This window comes from Miscanthus floridulus, chromosome 7, assembly GCF_019320115.1.
Source record: "Miscanthus floridulus cultivar M001 chromosome 7, ASM1932011v1, whole genome shotgun sequence".
Lineage (NCBI taxonomy): Eukaryota > Viridiplantae > Streptophyta > Magnoliopsida > Poales > Poaceae > Miscanthus > Miscanthus floridulus.
This window is the reverse complement of record NC_089586.1, coordinates 126,983,497-127,002,518: the sequence shown is the minus strand read 5'-3', so window position 1 is coordinate 127,002,518 and position 19,022 is coordinate 126,983,497. Positions and strand designations below refer to the sequence as shown.

General features: G+C 44.9%; 2 protein-coding genes and 1 pseudogene across 3 annotated transcripts; 1 reads left to right on the top strand and 2 right to left on the bottom strand.

The window, feature by feature from the left end:
• Positions 1 to 2,170: 2,170 nt before the first annotated feature.
• LOC136464682 (uncharacterized) lies at positions 2,171 to 5,175 on the bottom strand. 2 transcript variants are annotated; one of them, XM_066463645.1, is made up of 4 exons: positions 4,949 to 5,175; positions 3,487 to 4,875; positions 3,318 to 3,393; positions 2,171 to 2,523 (listed from the first exon to the last, which is right to left on the bottom strand). In XM_066463645.1, exons 2-4 carry the CDS (start codon positions 4,782 to 4,784, stop codon positions 2,518 to 2,520), a joined length of 1,380 nt encoding a protein of 459 aa, XP_066319742.1. In that variant the 5' UTR covers positions 4,785 to 4,875; positions 4,949 to 5,175; the 3' UTR covers positions 2,171 to 2,517. The 2 variants fall into 2 exon arrangements, with proteins under 2 accessions (XP_066319742.1, XP_066319741.1); XM_066463644.1 differs by having other exon boundaries at positions 4,953 to 5,175.
• Positions 5,176 to 5,298: 123 nt separating this feature from the next.
• Positions 5,299 to 5,871, bottom strand: LOC136466233 (NDR1/HIN1-like protein 1). Its single transcript, XM_066464647.1, has one exon. It carries the CDS (start codon positions 5,857 to 5,859, stop codon positions 5,299 to 5,301), a length of 561 nt encoding a protein of 186 aa, XP_066320744.1. The 5' UTR covers positions 5,860 to 5,871.
• Positions 5,872 to 15,660: 9,789 nt separating this feature from the next.
• Positions 15,661 to 18,585, top strand: LOC136466232 (pentatricopeptide repeat-containing protein At2g13600-like; annotated as a pseudogene).
• Positions 18,586 to 19,022: the final 437 nt, after the last annotated feature.

Here is a 19,022-nt window from a genome sequence, read left to right as displayed (position 1 = left end):
CGACATCGAAAAATATGTGCTGCAACATAAAAAATTATGTAGTGCAACATCTCAAGCAGTAGTACTGCAACATCGCAAAAACGTTTGTTACAACGACCAAAAAATCCCATTGCAACATTCAAAAAATCATCTGTTGCAATATCCCAAAAAACCCATTGCAATACAGGAGAAACAGCAAAAAAAAAAAAGCGTACAAAACAGCCCCTAACCCATCACCTTCGAGCTCGCCGGAGGAAGGAGGGAATAGAACCCCAGAGCTTGTCGAAACCCTAACCACCGCCGCGTTCCTCAGATCCAGAGGAGGAGGAGGAGGAGGGCTCAGATCTAGAGAAGAACCCGACCTATCTCGTCGGAGCCGCCACCGTCGTCCTCGTCTCCGGTGGGGGTCGCATGGAGGGAGGAAGGGAGAGAGGGAGGGGCGGTGGCGACCTGGCACGTGGGCGCGGCCCAGAGAACGGTGCACGGTGCAGCAGCGAGTGGGTGCGGAGGAGTGGGGGGAGAGCGGACGAGTGGACGCTAGGGGTCACGGGAGGGATAAGGAGTCGGTGGGCGCGTCCGGTCAAGTCGTTCCGTGTGCGGGTCCATCCGAACGGAATGGACGCCCGTACAGGATCATTATGGTATCGACATCACAAGCATTCAAGCTTCGATCTGATTCGGACGTAATCGTCCTCTCCTCCAATAATGATTGGCGCCATGACTAACCGCACCAACCTTCTCGGCTAGCTGACTGGCGATATCCAGTGTTCCCGCTTGCGGTAGATCTGCCACGCCATTGCCATGAATTGGAGTCCAGACAGCCATCCGATCGATCCATTGGGATGTGTTTGGTTTCTTCACACGAATCCTACTCCTCCAGCATGACGCTCGATCCATATATAGAAGAGCCAAGGCCCTGTGTGCATAACTTTCTTCCAGTTCCCTAGACAGTGCCCTCTATAGAGTCTAGACCCGTCGCGGCCTTGCTTCCCAGTTCCAGACGCCGAGCGCTACGTAGGGCTTAACGCTTGCAGTTTGGATAGATTTCTATCGATAGAGTCTGGTTGGGCTTTTCGTCTGCTGGTCCATAGGAAAAAATCCATATTACCTCTCTTAACTTTTGCAAAAGTCTATTTTTCCTTCATGAACTCTAAAACCAGTAAACGACCTTCCTGAACTTTTAAAACCGTTTGTTTTACCTCCTTGACTGGTTATAAGCGGTTTTCAAAGACGATTTTGTCTTTTTCTTTTTTATATATTTCGGTTAAATCTTTGAAAAATTATAACAAATCACAGAAACATCATAAAATAGAAAATCTATTTTTATTGGGCTCCATACGACTAGATCTACACAGTGAATATATAATATGTTATGTTTTAGTACAAATTTTTTGTTGTAGATTTAGATCTATGCTTTTGTACTAAAGCATACCATATTATATGTTCACTCTGTAAATCTAATCATGTGGGGTCCAATAAAATTAGATTTTCCATTTTATGATTTTTCTACGATTTACTATGATTTTTTAAAGATTTAGCCAAAATAAATAATATAAAAAATAAAAAGAAAAAACCGTCTTTGAAACCGCTTATAACCGGTCAGGGACGTAAAACGAACGGTTTTAAAAGTTTAGGGAGGTGGTTTACCCAATTTTAAAATTCAAAGAGAAAAAACAGACTTTCGTAAAAGTTAAGAGAGATAATGTGGATTTTTTTCAGGTCACATAATCCTCCTGCGATGTTGTGCACTCCATGGCAAGCCTGCCAACTGTTAAAGAGCATCTTCTTTTTTTTTCAAGGAGAAAGACAAATACTTGTCTTTTTCTAAAAAAAATGGATTATATCTTTTCCATAAAACAAGATTTTATTTGTATTGTCTAACTCGAGCAACCAAGCCTTAATGCCTTATCGTTAGTTTCACCTTTAGTGGCGTTTACATTCCCTTCAAAATGCATGCAGCCTGTTCGCTTGGTCGTAAACGATCGTAAATTTCCAGCCAGAACAATAGTTTTCTCTCACACCAAACCAGTCAGCAGTAATAATCCATGATCGTATACGATCGTTTCAGCCCCAGCCGAACAGGCTGATGGTAACAACACAGTCATGCTTTCCAAAGTAACTCCAAACTTAAACATTTCTTAAAAACAAATAAAGCTTAAGAAATGCATCAAAATTTCATACAAATCTTTGATCTCGTGACATTCCAAACCGACAATAGACAATAGATATGTTATGCACATCCGTCACAGGATAAGATGGCCAAAATAATTGAAAATACATCACTAAGCTAGCATACATACCAAATTATTACACATATTTGTTGGCAACAAGTGTGCAACTTCATCATAATCTAAAAGCCTGTCTCTTCTTTGTCGTCTACATGATATTATGGAATCCAGCAATTGATTGCGGTAAAGATTCCTCTCCTCTTGATTGCAAGATTCCTCTCCTCTTGATTGTGGTAAAGATTTGAAGATACCATTCCGAATAACAAAGAGCAATAACAAATGAATCATGATGACCTTCATAGTAAATCATTTACGCCTGATGAATCAAAGTACAATGCTCGATAAGTCAAAGGGGTAATTACAAAAAAAAAACAAGTCAATATGTACAAATACGAATGCAGAAAAGTAACCATGGATAAAATATACAACACAAGAAAATAAAGCAACAAGCAAGCCCTTAAAGTGAAACATCATTCATCCAGAAACGGAAAATGATATTGCACATTCAGTTAGCTGGAGTCGATAAAAGGAGCAACAGACAACGATCAACAAATGTGCACAGGATAGTTTCACATGAAAAACTGTAGTCTGTAGCTGCAATCAAAACAATGTGTTCCATGCATGCATAACTGAACTCTCTAGTTGAATGTCAACTAATAATAAATGCACAGTCAACAGTATAAGTGCCCTTTGACAGAAACATTTCAAAGTAAAATAAAAAAGGTTCCATTATCTTTAAAAAAATGAGAAATTATCACTACTTGCAATTATTACTCACAACAACAACATAGCCTTTCAGTCCCAAACAAGTTGGGGTAGGCAATTATTACTCACAAAAGAGACAAAATATATCCTGATAAAACAACTATGACTCTTACACTAATGACCTAAAATCTAAAGAAAATAGTGATAATAAAGCTATAAAAGCTCTGCTGGTTTGAGATAAGAACAATATCAATGTACCAGCATCATACAAAGACCAAAAGTCGGTAGCAGTTAATACCACTAAGCATGAGTGATAAGTAGATTAGCAGCAAACGTGTTGAGCACCAGCACATCAAAAGAGGAAACTTAAAGAAACTTTAAACATTTAAGCAAGGCAGACTATACCCCAAGGCGCCACTGCCACTTTCCCTTCGCTCTCCACTTGCAAGCTTTGCTCTGGTTGTATAGTTGCCCTTTGTTCCTGAAAGGAGAGAATCGCCTAGCTTGTAACAAAAGACCAAAAACAATGCAAAGATGAAAAAAAAAACAGAGAAAGAGATACTGATCCCCTCACCAATATTCACGTCGGCAACAGGTGTAAATATGATAGATAAGGCTACAGGGGCCAAACACCGGACCCCTTCGGATGCAACCGTCCATAGCCCGTGACCAAGTGTTAGTATTAAGGTGGTACTGAACAAGTGACCCATCTTTCATGCTGCGCAGAACAATGGTGTCGCTGACAACAGTAGGCAATGCCCCATTAGAGGAAACAGATATACACCTATCATTAATGAACAGAGCCTTATCTCCAATGCTTCTTAACGGAATCAGCTTTTCCAATTTAAGATCTTCAAGTCTATGAACCACCATATGCGAACGCGATCTATCAGTGTAGCCACCCACAAGGATCTGCGAGTTGCATTCTACTAGGAAGATTGGTTTGGCGAGCTTGTCACTTGGAATTGTGGCGATCAACTTGGGTTCTGGCAATGAAGAACCTAAGCCTGCGACATGGTCCCCGTCCTCCTGTGGAGGATCAACTTGGAATATATCCGAGTTCTCTTCAGGTATAAAACTCAATCGCACCATGTATAGTTTGCCTTGGAACGACAAGGGCCTATCACAACGTAATGTCCAGGTTGAAATGTGCCATTGCTGATGCAGGGTGGTAGCAAAGGCTACAGAGCCCATCCGATGAAGTGCAAGCATGACAGTGATGACTCCAGTGGCACTAACATTGAAGGAAGCACAGACTCTTCTGAGGTAGACGAAGCGTTGTGTCAGGTGCGAAGCCCCGAGCAGGTCTCGGTTAACAATATGCGGCACAAGGGTCACAAGCGGTGGGAGGTCGACAACGTCACCAGTGAAAGGATGGAAGAGACGGATGAATGTGTCCTGGTCCCGGTGCATGACCAGGAGGCCATTGACCGAATCGAGGATGCAGTGGTCCTGAAAGACCGGGAGCTTGGCTCGCACGAACCTCCCCGTGTCGAGGTTGAAGAAGCGGATGTAGCCGCGGAGCTTGCCATGGGCCGGGTACAGGCCGTGGCCCTCCGGCAACATCATCCAGCGACACGGGTGGAAGCGCGGGTCGATGATGCTGTGGCCGCGCGGGCAAACGGTGCTAGACCGCCAGTGGGTGCAAACCGCGCGAAAGTGGACATAGTCCAGCAAGTCGCCGGCCAGCACACGCCAAGCAATCAGGCGAACCAAGTCTTCATTCATTGATGCCCAGGGAGACGACGCTGCACCAGGTGCATCAGTTGATATAGGCGCTGTGAGGTAACGACGGCGTTTGATGCTGGTGCTGCTACAGGCAGTTAAGGAACATTGAGCCGATGATCGCTTCTGATGCTCCAGCAGTGACATTCCGGATCCAACAGATCTGGTTCACCAACACTCTCTTTTACAGGGGGAGATTCAGCAGTTTAGAGGAGATTCGATGTCACAAATCTCGAACCTGAAAATATAATCCAAACGAAGTCAGGAACCAGAGCTAGCGAAATTTATATGAACTGTAAACGATGGCGAACGGACCTCGTGACTGGATTGTGTCCAGCAGACACATTGCTGAAGATTTATGTACCATTGGATGGAATTCGAAGCGGATACGAAATCGAAATCCTTACAGGATTGCAGCACAGAACGGATTCCGAAATGAGAAGACAGATAGGGATAGGTCAAATCTCGATCCGGAAATGTAGGCGAAATAAGGAACCGCTAGCGAAATTTGTATCGACTGTAAACGATGGCGAACGCACCTGAGAGGACTCGATCGATTGTGTCCTGGAGGCACAGTTCAATATAGGGAGAATTATGTATTTGACACCGAAACAAATCAGTCTTCTGTATTTGTGGCACTAAAAAATTTGAACTTTTTTATTTAGCACCAAGTTGAAATTTCCTTTCTTAGATAGCACTGCCGTTCATTTGGGATAGTAACAGCGTCAAGTGGCTGGTAAAATGATATGAATGCCCTTCTTTGCAGCGCGGGGCAGGTGACGAAGAAGTGGTAGCCGCCGGAGACCCAGATGCCGACCTTCCACTTGACGCGGCCCTCCACCTTGACGTGGAGCAGCACGTAGCCCGCCGCGATGTCCTGCTTCATGGCGTCCGCCACGTACTGCGCCACGGGCACGGCGTCGCCCGACATCACGGGGGACCACACCGACACGTCCTTGTGGCCCTGGTAGATCGACGGCATCGACACCGGCACCGTCACCGGCTCGTCGCGGTACGTCGTGAACGCGTCCAGCGTCTTGTCGCTGAGGTCGATGGACCGGAGCTGCACGTCCTGGAGGTAGAATGACGGCTTGGAGGGGTGCAGCGCCAGGTAGATGACGAGCACGATGAAGCCGACCACGGCGAGCGTGAGGATGCAGGCGGCGATGGCGCCGCAGCAGCGGCGGAGGATCCAGTCGCGGTGGTGCTTCTCCTTGCTCATGGCGAGACGAGACCGACGACCTGCTGTCCTGCTGCGGTGCTAGACTAGGACTGGGAGCTCAGATGGCTAGCGAGCTTAGGACTGTGCGCACATGTGCTGGACTGGGACTGTGCGCTTAAGACTGTGTGCTTAGGACGGGGACTGGGAGCTCAGCTGCCTTGCTACTAGCGAGCTTAGGACTGTGTGCGCACGTGGTCGGAGAGGAGACGAGCTGCGTGATAAGTAGAAGGGTATTTTTTTGTCCTTCTTAAAGAAAAGTGTAACGGTCAATACAGTCAACTAACGAAATGTTGCTCTAAATGAACGGCAGTGCTATTTAGAGAAGAAAATTTCAACTCGATGCTAGATAAGAAAGTTCAAAATTTTTAGTGCTACGTACGAAAGACTGATTTGTTTTAGTGCCAAATAAATAATTCTCTCTTCAATATAAGTCCGGTACTGAAGATTTATGTACCATCGGATCGAATTCAAAGCGGAGATGGAATCATAAGAGTAGGACTGCAGCAGAGAACGGATTCCTCTTTCCGGACGGAATAGGAAAAAACAAGGAGACCTAGAACAGATAGAGATAGGTCGAGGAAACAGAATAACTTCTTGCAAAATCCCCTGTCAAAACACGTGCTCACCCGAGATCTCGGTAGGGTTCCCACAATGGCGACACCTTTCGGCGACGCGCTGCTGAACTCGGCGCCTTTGCTCGGCGACGTAGGGCGGCGCAGCGGAGGCGCGCTGTGCCGGTCGTCGCTCGGAGGCGCGGCGAGCCGGCGGGGCAGGCGCTGAGCGATGCGTGAGCCGGCGCTGATGGCGTGCGGGACGCCGCCGCGGAGCAGGAGCAGCGGTGGGGAAAGAGCGAGAGGGGTTCTCGATTCTCGTTGATCCGTTCGATCGTGCTCGGGGTCGGGGGGGGGGGGATCATGATTTCTAAAATTGGTCGTGCCAAAGATTTAGTTAGTCAAAATTGAATAAAAAATTATTATAAATTTGACGAGTCAAATAGGAGTGTTATATAAGTTTTTTTTATAAACCAAATACTATGCACAATCATAGCTTGCTAAATCTGGCATGAAAAATTTTAGAAGCGAACCAACCAGGCTCTTTGGGCCAAATTTTTGTAAGGTTTTTGTTCCCAATTTTCTCAATACATAAGGTCAATTTTGTTATTCTTATTAAGTGAATAGCAGGAACTCTCTGCCCTCATTGAAGAGGCTTCTTAAAAAAGGTAAAGCATGATAAAATCCATTAGGGTGGGCATTCGGGGTTACCCGAAAATTTCATGTTGGGTAATTTGGGTAATTGAAAATTCAGGTATTAGAAATTGCTATAGATTTTGGTATCGAAAAAAGTATTACCCAAAAATTTAGGTGCGGGTTTTACCCGATATACCTAAAATTGATAAAACCAACGTTTTTAAAGAATTCTAGTAGCATTTTAAACCAATAAACACCGGTCCTTCAAATTACATCATGTCTTCATCTTAATTAACAACAAACCAATTATTCAGTTAATATAGATCTACATCGAGCCATTCCAAATAATAGATTTACATTGCACTAAACCACTTAATGTCTTCATATTTATTAGGAATAGAAGAGCAAAGGTTTGAGATATATCTAGTAATTCCGATACTGAGGAATATTACCCGAACTAAATTCGGATTATGATTGGGTATTTTGGGTTTAGGTACATCGGGTACGGGTTTGGGTAATTCAGACTCGGTGATTGAGTATCGGGTATTTTCCTAGTCGGGGGGATCCCGCCACGTTAACTCACCTAAATCGAGTGTCATCCACTTGACTGGCTAAATTTAGGCAAACCAACCTCGCGGGCCCTAGGAGCGTACGTAGCAACTCCTCTTCAGGATCAGGTTGAGTGGCATACAATAGTTCACATACCAAAGGCACAGGCTAATGAATAATGCTCAAACGGATTATATTGGATAAAAGTACAGGAGAAAATTTACATAAGTTACGTGGTCTAATCCAACCATCAGGTGAGATCCAGAATCCATTCTAGAGTTGATCACTCAAGGTCACTCGGACAAACTATGGAGTTAACTTGTAGCATGCTCGGGTCGCCCTTCCCTGACGCTACTAGGCAGCGGTGATGGAGACTCGACTCACATTGATCTACATCGTTCCTACAAAACAACTTAACGGCTGCACCGTGAGTACATTGCGTACTCGCAGGACTTAATTCCAACACATAATATTTGGTGGATGCACAGGGTAATTATCAGACATTTGTGTAAGTGCGAAAAGCAATGATGTTCATTAAGATTATGACATGCTATGCTCGACATTATAAGTAAAGGTATTTATCATTATAGCAAGGTGCTCATAAACCATCTTCCATTCTATCATGGGTATAAAAAGAAAGAACAACCGAATAGTTCTGTTTCGAGGGACTTCAGGCTTTCAAGACTCTACAGAGGTGTACAACTGTACCCACACGGAGAAACGTGACAAACCTCCATATCTCATGCACCGGAGATTAGGGTTGCCTCACGTCTTCAACCTTTCCCTAATCCGGCCCGAATGTCCAACGAAAGGTTCGACTAGGTTCCTAGTCAATGTCCCGGACATTCCCGACCAATGACATCCCCCTTGCCAGTTTCACGGATAAACAGGTCACAACTAGTTACTCGGCTTGTCGACCCTATCCGTGACATGTGGTCTGTACGAGTGGTTACTCGAACTTATGTATCCCAATACACGGTCCTTATAGCTCCACAAGCTATGTCGTCTAAGATCCCACACTCATGACGACCTAACCCTCGCATGAGCAAGATATCCAAGTTATCATTAGGATTATCATAATAGGAACATTAGTCCTTAACCAGATTAGTCAGGTAAGTCAAGTTGTACCCTCATTGGTTTTAGTAGTTAATTATCCAGGTGTAGCATCCTACACGCGCGAGTATGAGTTCCCTTCTCATGCTCGACTTCTGTTGTTGCCCAATCAACTAAGCAATAAGCATTAAGCATCCCCATTCCCATTGTTTAGATGAGAGGCTTCTACATATTATTAAGCTACTCTAGGTGTAGTGTGAAGGTGATCATCATCCAAGACTATGTGTAATGCATGACTCATAATGTAACTTGATAAGTATCCAAAGTAGGTTTCATAATAGTGGGGTGCCTGCCTAGTGGTGTTGATATTTAGACATTTAGGAGATGACGACGAAGACTTACACATGTTCCTTACTTGAGACGGTCCTGAAAGAATACGAGAGATCGACTAAGAGACTCATCGACGATCGAAACGGTGAGGAGGAACATGGGTGGATAGGATTAGGTTACTACTTTAGAACCTAGGGAGAGTCATATCACTATGGCTCTACTACTGCATTGGGTATGACTAAGCTATCTTGGTTGTAGGTTGATTACTCGGGTAGGTTGCTTAAGCGAGCTCGGTCTTCCAGTGACTGGCGGACACTTTGTCCTACCCACGGACATTCCGCTGTGCTAGATATCGAGATGTGTTGTCTCTGGTCTTGCTCTATACAGATCGAAGAAAGCTCCATGGAGCTCATGGAGACTCCAATAGGTTTTGGGACTTAGACTTATCTAGAGTTCTCTGTCCACATCGGATACTCCGATCAATCGATGGACACTCTGGTATGAACTAGGTGCTCTTGGGTTGCTGGGTTACTGTTCTCTATAATTCAACGGATACTCTGCTACGAGTGACGGACGCTCCGGTTGTGCGGTTAGGTGCTCTCTAATGCTTGTGTCGCTCTCTGCATGGTTTGACGGATGCTCCGATGTGCTAAGCTGACGGGGGATAAGGTTCCTTAGTGGTTTCCTTAGGCCTAACGGATACTCCGTCGGTTTGACGAACACTCTGTCACACGGGCGACAGAACCTATGCTCTAGGGAAATCCTAGACTTCAAGCTTAGATTTATGGAGTTGTGCATCTTGCATGTGCCAAACATTCCTATGGTAGTTTAGGTGGCTTACTAGGCTCACTACGGCTAGGTTGTAAGATAGTTTCACTAAGTGTGGCCTAAGGCTAAGGGGTTAAACCAAAACTCATGAGATAAGAGATAAACCTTGAGATCGGGATAAAGATCCTTAGCTCTGAGATTAAGAGCTTCCATAGCCAAGAGATTGAAGATCCAACTCTTCTTCCATCCAAGTCTCCATCGTTTCCAACCTCCATAAAAAACCACATATTAACTACTTTGGGCAAAATCCACAAAATGAGAGCTGCTCTCTTGAGCTCACCGTGACTATGTTGAAGAGGTTGATGGAATCCATGGGAAGGTGCTGATGCTTTTCTTCTTCCTCCTCCTGTCCTCCTCCAATCCTCTCTTCATTGCTTTCTCTCTCTAGTTCTAGGGCTCTTCCTTGTTCTTGAGAGGGAGAGAGAGGGTGTTTGCAAATGAGTGGATAAGTGAGAGGGTGGGTGGGATAGTGTTCCTTCAGCTGGTGAAGTACTCCAACTCATGCTAACATGTGGGTCCAAGTCCACAAATAAGAAACAACTTAATTTCCACTTAGCTCTGTTCTATCCTAACTTTTATCAGATGGTCCAGTGTGTTGGCGGACGGTCTGGTATTCCATGTCTCTGCTGAATTGGCTAAGTCATTAACTGAATGTTATCAATGACCATGGCATCACGTTGAGGTACGTCCTTAGAAATGATTGTGGTGTTGATGATGTCAATAGAAGGATTGCTACTCCACGTAGATGTTCTCTTCCACTCCGGACATGAGCCTAACCATGGTTATCCGGGTTTTCTCACAAGGTGCTTCAGTGGGTTCTTGATGTCGAGTGTTGCGTTGCACATTGTAAGTATTCACGGATGGTTGGTGGCTGTCTCCGTTTGATAAACCAAAACGGTTGTCTAGGTTGCAACGAATTCGGGTCGTTACATTCCCCACCCCTAGAACCCATATAGTGACAACAATCTTATAGTAAACTTATTATTCAGGACCATCATTTGTACCATCTTCGAAATAGAATATTTTAAAATAAAATCCATACAATATGTTTATCACTTAGATAGTGTTTGGTTCGAGGAACGGGAACATCCCAATGGGATATTCCACTTTGAGATGGCGTCAGGTCTCAGAACCAAGCACAAATATATAAGTTGTTCAATTTGAACCCATAGTGACAACAATCTTACACAAACTTACTATTTAGGACCATCATTTGTACCATTTCTGAAATAGACATTTACAAATAAATCCATACAATATGTTTAGCACTTAGGTAGTATTTAGTTCGAGGGACGGGGACAAGTGTTCATTTGCTTCCTATATACTATGAGATGCTTCCTATATATACTGTGACTTCCGCCCCTCTTTTTTCAGGGACAAAGTCATCCCACCTGGGACAAGTGTTCATTTGCTTGAACTCGACTCAATGTTATTATAAAGCCTAGAATTGAGTTGTTGGAAAAGACTACAGTAATAAAAGTAGCTTATGCTAAAATGAAGGATATTTTTATAGTGGTGTTTTAAAATAGCATACTACAACGGATTGATTTCATCTTTATCTCCATATCTCTACAAGTAAAAAGGAAGAAAAACAATCGTCCACCCGGCGTTTTCCCTCGCTCTCCTGACTGGGGCCTTTGGGCACTTTCGCTTGCACCCAGCATTTGTTCCCTCCAGAAATCTCGCGCTCGTTTGCCCAAATCAACCCACTATGAAAAAGGAAGCCCCATCTCCTTCATCACTCGCTCCTTCATCGTGCCCTATCCTTGCCCTCGCTCCATCTTGTGTTGCCCTTGGCCATCCACCGCCATGAGTCATCATCTCCTCTTCCACGCCCTATACCGCCAAGGAAGTAAGGTAGTGTTTGGTTAGGTGTATATAAATGAATGGGATGGATCATCCTGGATTGATGGATTATGCAAAAGACAAGTTTGAATAGTATGCTACATGTTCATTGTTTGGTTACATGTGCATGATGATACATGATTTTTCTTTGGATGGTTGTATGGAATGGTATGATCCGGTACAAGGTTATGTTTGGTTGGTTGTATGGAATTGTATGATCTGGTACAAGGTCATGTTTGGTTGGTTGTATGTGTCCATCCAAGAGTTTTGCACATGCATGTAGTAATACATACTTGCTCATATTTCCTATTACGAATGCAACAACAAAAGATAAGAGAAAATTTAACCAGTACATTCTCGCCTCTCGGTAACCTCGCTACTCTGGCCTTCGTCCGTGCACCCATGCTTCATCGCTACTCTGGCTCTCCGCATCCACACGACTCCCCACTGCCCACCCGCTCCTCAACCCTCGTCTTACCATGACGTCAACCATCCCACCCTTCCTCTTCGCCTCCATCAACGATGCCGCCCCGATCCAGTGGAGACGAGGCAGATCTGGCAAGGACGAGGGCAAACCAGGTCATGAGATGGGTATGGGCAGTCTCTCTGTTGGTGGTGGCGGTGATGTAAGGGGACGTTGTCACCACCGACCGCGTTGTCAAAGTCTCAGATGTGGGGCTCGTTGGTGAAAAAATGTGTCCCGGTGCATGCGTGCGTAGTTAGGGTGCGACGGCAGCCCTACGAAGGAATGGGTGAATGGATCATGGCGTGACCTCTACGATGACTTTTGAGTGAAGATGATGCAAGGCTGAGTGAAGATGGCCAGCTCCTAAACAAAGCACAATTCTCGACTGAAGGCCACCCACAATATCGGTCACTGTTGCATGCATTGCCTACTGCAGACTCTCTGTGCTCTCCCTCTTCACCTCCTAGGTGCTTCGTGAGGTCGCCCGTGGCCGCATCCCTGGTGACTTTTTGTTTTTCCTTTTTTACAAAAAAATCGTGTTTACATTCCAGGATGGCTTATTTCCTTCTTTGGACCCTAGAGCTCAGCCATCGAGGTAACATGTCTTGGCGCCATGGGTAACATGTCTTGGAGCCATGGCCCATGGCGTCGAGCTTCAAGGCCTCGGTGTCATGGCGAGACAACATGGCTTAATGTGCGGGTGTCATAGTTTGCCTGCGGGTGACCCGCAAGGCCCGAAACATATGTTTTTCTATTTTCCCTCTCCAATATGGCACAAGCGTATGTAAAACTCTGGATGATTTGTATGGACTATTGTCTACATAGTATGTACTAGACAAGATTTAAGTTGCTGTGAACTTCTGATTCATTGGTGATGATAAATTGATAATTATGTGTTATTTTCTTTCAATTCTATAACTTTTTTTTGTTAAATGTTAGCTTCTTACTAACACAACCGCGGGTAACCGGGGACCCGCGGATGTGGGTGCGGGTGTGACATTGGACTTGCGGGTCGCATTAAGGACAAGCGTAGCTAAATATCGAGGGCGTCATTGTGGGCAGATTTTTACCCCATACGCACCTTATCTGACCCGTTGCCATCCCTAATGCTGATCCTCGTTGTCCACCTTGTTCTAAGATTTGTGCAGTGCTTTAAGGAAGATTTGTGCGCTTTAAGGGCAGCTCCAATAATGACTTATGAGCAAGCTCTAAGCATTTTATTTCATATTTTAAAAGAAGAGCGAGAAAAGCTAGCTCTTAATCAAGAACTAGTCTTATACATATATTTTAAGATCACGTGGGGTTGTCATGCAGTTCTAAACGTATTATGAGACATTGATAAAAGTTAATATTATTGGAGAGTTTATCTTAGAGCTAGTAACTTGCTCTACTATTGCGGGTGTTCTAATGAGTTGTTTTTTACTTATCAGTTAGCTGATGTGGAGAGGTGACCTGTTCTCTGTAATACTCCTCCGGTTCTTTTTTATATGTCACATTCACTGCCAGAACCAGGGGGCCGGCCGTGCCTCCTCCCCCCCCCCCCCCCCCCCGCCCCCCAAGCACATTGAGTTTTTGTAAGTACCTATAAAAAATCAATTGCATAGTAAAAATTTTATTATTTCATTCTTTTTTATGATAAATATTATGCTTTATATGTAAAAGCATTGAAAAGCTATTGAAACATATATATTTTTTAGGAAGCCACCTGACGCACTTTATTGATTCGAAAATAGTGTTACATCGATCACCAGGGCTTCAAGTATGAATCTAGGGGGTTCATCGACCCAAATACAAGAATGATTTGACTGAATAGCTAAACTTACTAAATTATGCGCTACTCTATTAATATCTCTATTACAATGCTCAATGGAAATTAAAGAAAAATCCTGCCAAAGCATCTCACATTCTTAATAAATTGGTGTTCCCGCTGCTTCATAGTCTCTACCACCTCCAAGCAGTCCGACTCAATCATGATTCGGCTGCATCCAACATGGTGGGCTAGTAGGAGCCCCTCTCTAAGAGCGTGCACTTCAGCAGTTGGTGCATCCACCACATGCTCGATAAAAGCTATGAGCTGCCGCTATGAAAACGCCATTTGTATCTCTCAAAACCCCTCCTGTACCCCTGTCACCCCTTTGAGGTCTATAGGTAGCATCAATGTTTATTAACAAAATTCCTTCAGGTGGTTTCTTCCATCCCTCAGCATGCTTGTCAGTCTTCTTCAAAATTCTTTGATAATTTGTTGTCAAAGTAACAATGGATAAAGTTGCTCTCCCTTGGGATTGGATGGTTTCACCCTGAACTAACTTCCTTCTCTCCCACCATATGAACCAGCCACCTCTTAAGATCAATTCGGCCAACCCCAAATGATTAAGGAAAGCGAGAGTTCTTGATCTATTTATCAATTCAGCCACTACCATAGACACCGATCGGTCACCTCCTACCTCCCTCTCAATCTCCTGCCATACTCCAATTGTCTCCCAAATCTCTCTTGCACGCTTACACATAAGCAGAAGGTGCTTGATATCCTCACAAGCATCATTACACGCTGGGCAGGTCCCTGAATTTTCGATGTGCCTGTTGACAAGGACACCCCTACATGGCAGCAAGCCATGTAGGACTCGCCTCCCATTTTTTTTTATCTTGGTCGGGACATTAAGCTTCCACAAATTCGCCCACACCTCCTCATCGACAACTACACTTGCTTGTTCATTCACTCTATTTTCCCAAATTTATGCAACCATTGACAATGGTAAGCAGATCGGACAAAGAAGAAACCATTCTAATTGTAGTGCCATGCTACTACATCCTCCCTACCAGATCTAAGGGGGATTTGTAAAATTCGGTGGACGTACATCCACAGGCTAGAATAGGTCGTTTATTAATTTTTCGTACCATGCATCGGTCACTAGATTAATGAGCTCCTTCACTGACGTAACCAAATTATTGCCACGAGGTGTTAAAACCATAAGATTGTGGCTTGACGGAATCTAGCTATCTTCCCAAATATTTATCTAAGATCCATCCCCAACTCTCCAAATATATTTATCATGTTTACGAGGTGTCACGTATTGTCTAGCCCCCCTTATAAAAACCCTTATAAAAAGTTTTGGTTTCGCCACTGGTCACATCAGATTTGTCCTAAGTCAAACATTACTATTTTTGATCATTCAATTTAAAAAGTTCCTGTAGTTTTACAAACTATGAATTATGTATTATGAAACAATTTTTTATAGTGAATCTAAAAACATAAATATTATCTTATGAATTTATATATATTTAAAAGACTCATAATGATCAAATATACGCACAAACCTAATACGTTCGGTAAATAAAAACGGAAGGAGCTTGAGTGCATGTAGTCATTCTGTACTCAGAACTGTGTTGTCTTATCAATCAGTGTGACCTACCGAGCTGACTATTGGTCCGTTCGCTTCGCTGAAAAAACAAATAAATATTATTCTGACTGATTTATTATGAGAGAAAAATACTAATTCAACTAAAAAATAAGCTAGAAAGTATGAATTATAAGAGGAGCGGCCTATGTGCCAAGAACTCGTCGCGCACCTCCGTGCGTCGTCGCCGCTGGCCAACCTCCTCCGCTCCGCGCCGAACCTCCCCGGCGCCCGAGCTGCTCACGCGTGCGTTCTGAAGTCTCCCTTGGGGTTGCTCCGACGAGGCGCTGGCTCTCTTCGAGGCCATGCCAGACCCCGACCAGTGCTCATACAACGCCGGGGACGCGCTTCGCTTCCTGGCCGCCATGCACGCCGATCACTTCATGCTCAATGTCTACTCCTTCGCCAGCGCCCTGAGCGCGTGCACCGCTGAGAAGGACTCGAGGACCGTGGACTGGGGAGCAGGTGCACCGCCTCATCGCCCGGTCGCCGCACGCGGACGACGTGCACATCAGGAGCGCGCTCGTGGACATGTACGCCAAGTGCGAGCGCCCGGAGGATGCGCGCAGGGTGTTCGATGCAATGCCAGAGCTGAACCTCATTTCGGCCTGGTTTAGATCACCTCCAAATTCTAAGTTTTTTCACTCTCTCTATCACATCAATTTTTAGACGCATACATGGAGCATTAAATGTAGGTAAAAAAAATAATTAATTGTACAGTTTGGTTGTAAATCATGAGACGAATCTTTTGAGCCTAGTTAGTCCATGATCGGATAAAGTTTGTCAAATACAAACGAAATGTGCTACAGTATCCAGATTGTAAAAATTTACGATCTAAATAAGGCCTTCCTTGAACAACTTCACTTGCTACGAGCAGAACGGTCCTGTGGATGAGGCGCTCGTGCTGTTTGTCGAGATGCTGGATGCTGGTTTCTTTCCGGATGAGGTGACACTCTCAAGTGTCATGAGTGCATGTGTGGGCCTTGCTGCGCAGAGGGAAGGACGGCAGGTCCATGCCCATACGGTGAAGTGCCAGTGGCGTAGCGTGAATCAAAGGTAAGGAGGGGCCCATTATACTGTAGCATCCTTGAACTACCACTTAAGAGCAGCTGGTTGTTCTGCTGCAAGTGTATTATTTATTACTGGCACGGATATACTCATATTATTACTACTACATCTCTACTATTGTATGACTAACTTGTTTGCTTGGACAGTCATGTAGCTTTGCATTAGCTAGCATGGCGGAGCTTGCACATCCACAGCATATATCCTCATTTTTTTACGGGGCAAGGAGGGGGGGGGGGGGGCGGAGCCCTCTATGGCCAATACATGGCTCCGGCGTTGAGTGCGACAGACTTAGGGATAACATGGTGTTGAACAATGCCCTAGTGGACATGTATGCGAAGTGTGGGAGGACCGGAGGACGTGGGAAGCAAGGACGCAAGGTGTATCTTTGATTCCATGCCTTCCAGGAGTATTGTCTCGAAAACATCCATATTCACTAGGTATGCGAAGTCTGCAAGGAAGGTATTCAGGTGTGATAGACTTGTAGGACCTCTAGATACAGATCAGTGGAGAAATTCTTAACTTAGATAAGCAGACTTGGTAATGTACCTCGTCGAGTGCAGTCGCGGACGTGGCGCCGCCAACAAGGTGGCCGCGACGTGTCGGTGTAGGGGAAGCCGTGCAGGCGCCCGCTAGGTCGTCGACGGTAGCAACAGCGTAGACGCGGACCAGTGGCGACGGTGAAGACGGTGTGGACTTCCCGTCGCTTACAGCGCGCCCTTCTAGATCCGACTAGGGCTAGGAACCTCGACGGGGCGCTGGCGGCTACGGTGAACCTCGTACCTTGCGCCCCGGCCCCCACCTTCCTCTTTATAGCGCTGCGCGACGGGGCCCATCAGCCAGGAGAACGGCTGGACGCCCCCGATCAAGGCGCGGATCAAGAGCCCAATTGACCGTTGGACCAACTGGTGGAGATCAATCTAACAAGTAGGTGTTCTCACAGATGATCGAGAAGAATGTCATTGCTAGGAATATGCTCATTGCAGCATATGCCCAGAATGGTGAGGAGGAAGAAGCAATTAGGCTCTTTGTCCAGCTGAAAAGAGACTCCATCTAACCAACACATTACACGTATGGAAATTTTCTGAACGCAAGTGGGAATATTGCTGACCTTCAGCTTGGTCAGCAAGCTCATGTGCATGCCCTCAAGGAAGATATTCGCTTTGACTTTGGGCCAGAATCTGATGTGTTTGTTGGGAACTCCCTCATAGACATGTACCTGAAAACAGGTTCCATCGATGATAGTTCTATGGTATTTTATTTCAAAAAATGATAGTGCTATGGTATTTTGACTATTTGAGAGAATGGCAGCTAGAAACGTGTCGTGGAATGCGATGATTGTTGGTTATGCACAGAATGGTCGTGCAAAAGATGCGTTGCATCTTTTTGAGAGAATGTTGTGCAGCAATGAGAGCCAAGACTCTGTCACCATGAATCATGATAGGGGTCTTCTCAACCTGTGGCACTCTGGATTGGCGGAGGAGGGTCTGGGATGCTTCCATTCTATAACTAAGGATCATGGGATAACGCCATCCCGAGATCATTACACATGCATGGTTGACTTGCTTGGCCATGCCGGTCGAGCTTCTCTGAGCTCATAAAGGACATGACAATGGAACCTGACTTTGTGCTTTGGGCTTCTCTGCTAGGTGCTTGCAGGCTGCATAAGAATGTTGCGTTGGGGGGATGGACAGCTGGGACATTGTTTTGAGCTTTGATCCTGAGAACTCTGGACCCTATGTCCTCTTGAATATGTACGCTGAGATGGGGAAATGGGCAGAAGTTTTTAGAGTGAGGAGATCCATGAAGGACAGAGGTGTCAGTAAGCGGCCCGACTGTAGTTGGATTGAGATAGGAAGGAAAATGAATGTGTTTCTGGCACGAGATAATCGACATCCATTCAGGAATGAGATACACCATAAGAATAATTCAGATGGAGATGGAAAGAACGAGTATAGATGAAACTGATGGTGGCTTGATAAATTACTGCTCTGAAGCCTGTGGATAAAAGAGAAAGTCAGATGACTTCAGAAGTAGGTGTTGACAACTTGATACTATATTGGCGAGGTTAATAAATCCATAGTACTTACAGGATAGGGCCAAAAGCAAGTTTTTTTTTATGATTACCGGGGGGGCATTGATCTTGGCTCAAAAGAGCCTATCAGTATTTGAGGACATTACAGATTTCAGGAGAGTGTTTTTCGGGGTGGAAGTTTACATTGCCAAACAAAAAATTGCACACCAGTCTTCTCCTATCGCCTTGTCTCGCTTGGGCAAGCAATGCATCCATAGCGCCGCTTCATCTTTGCAGGCGATCATCGTTCTGCACAGGTTGGCCCTGTCCTCTTTGAAGATTACAGCGTTTCATCGCTTCCACAATTGCCAGCAGCATAAAGCAACAAAAGTGCTGAAATGTTTTGCTGGTATGTGTGGGGAACAGTTCAA

What these genes read in the sequence shown, in the direction of transcription:
- LOC136464682 (XM_066463645.1), bottom strand. Translation starts at nt 4,784, where the DNA reads ATGTCACTGCTGGAGCATCAGAAGCGATCATCGGCTCAATGTTCCTTA. An exon ending in TGTTGCCGACGTGAATATTG is followed by an intron (nt 3,394 to 3,486) that starts GTGAGGGGATCA and finishes CTCTCCTTTCAG; the next exon opens with GAACAAAGGGCAACTATACA.
- LOC136466233 (XM_066464647.1), bottom strand. Translation starts at nt 5,859, where the DNA reads ATGAGCAAGGAGAAGCACCACCGCGACTGGATCCTCCGCCGCTGCTGC.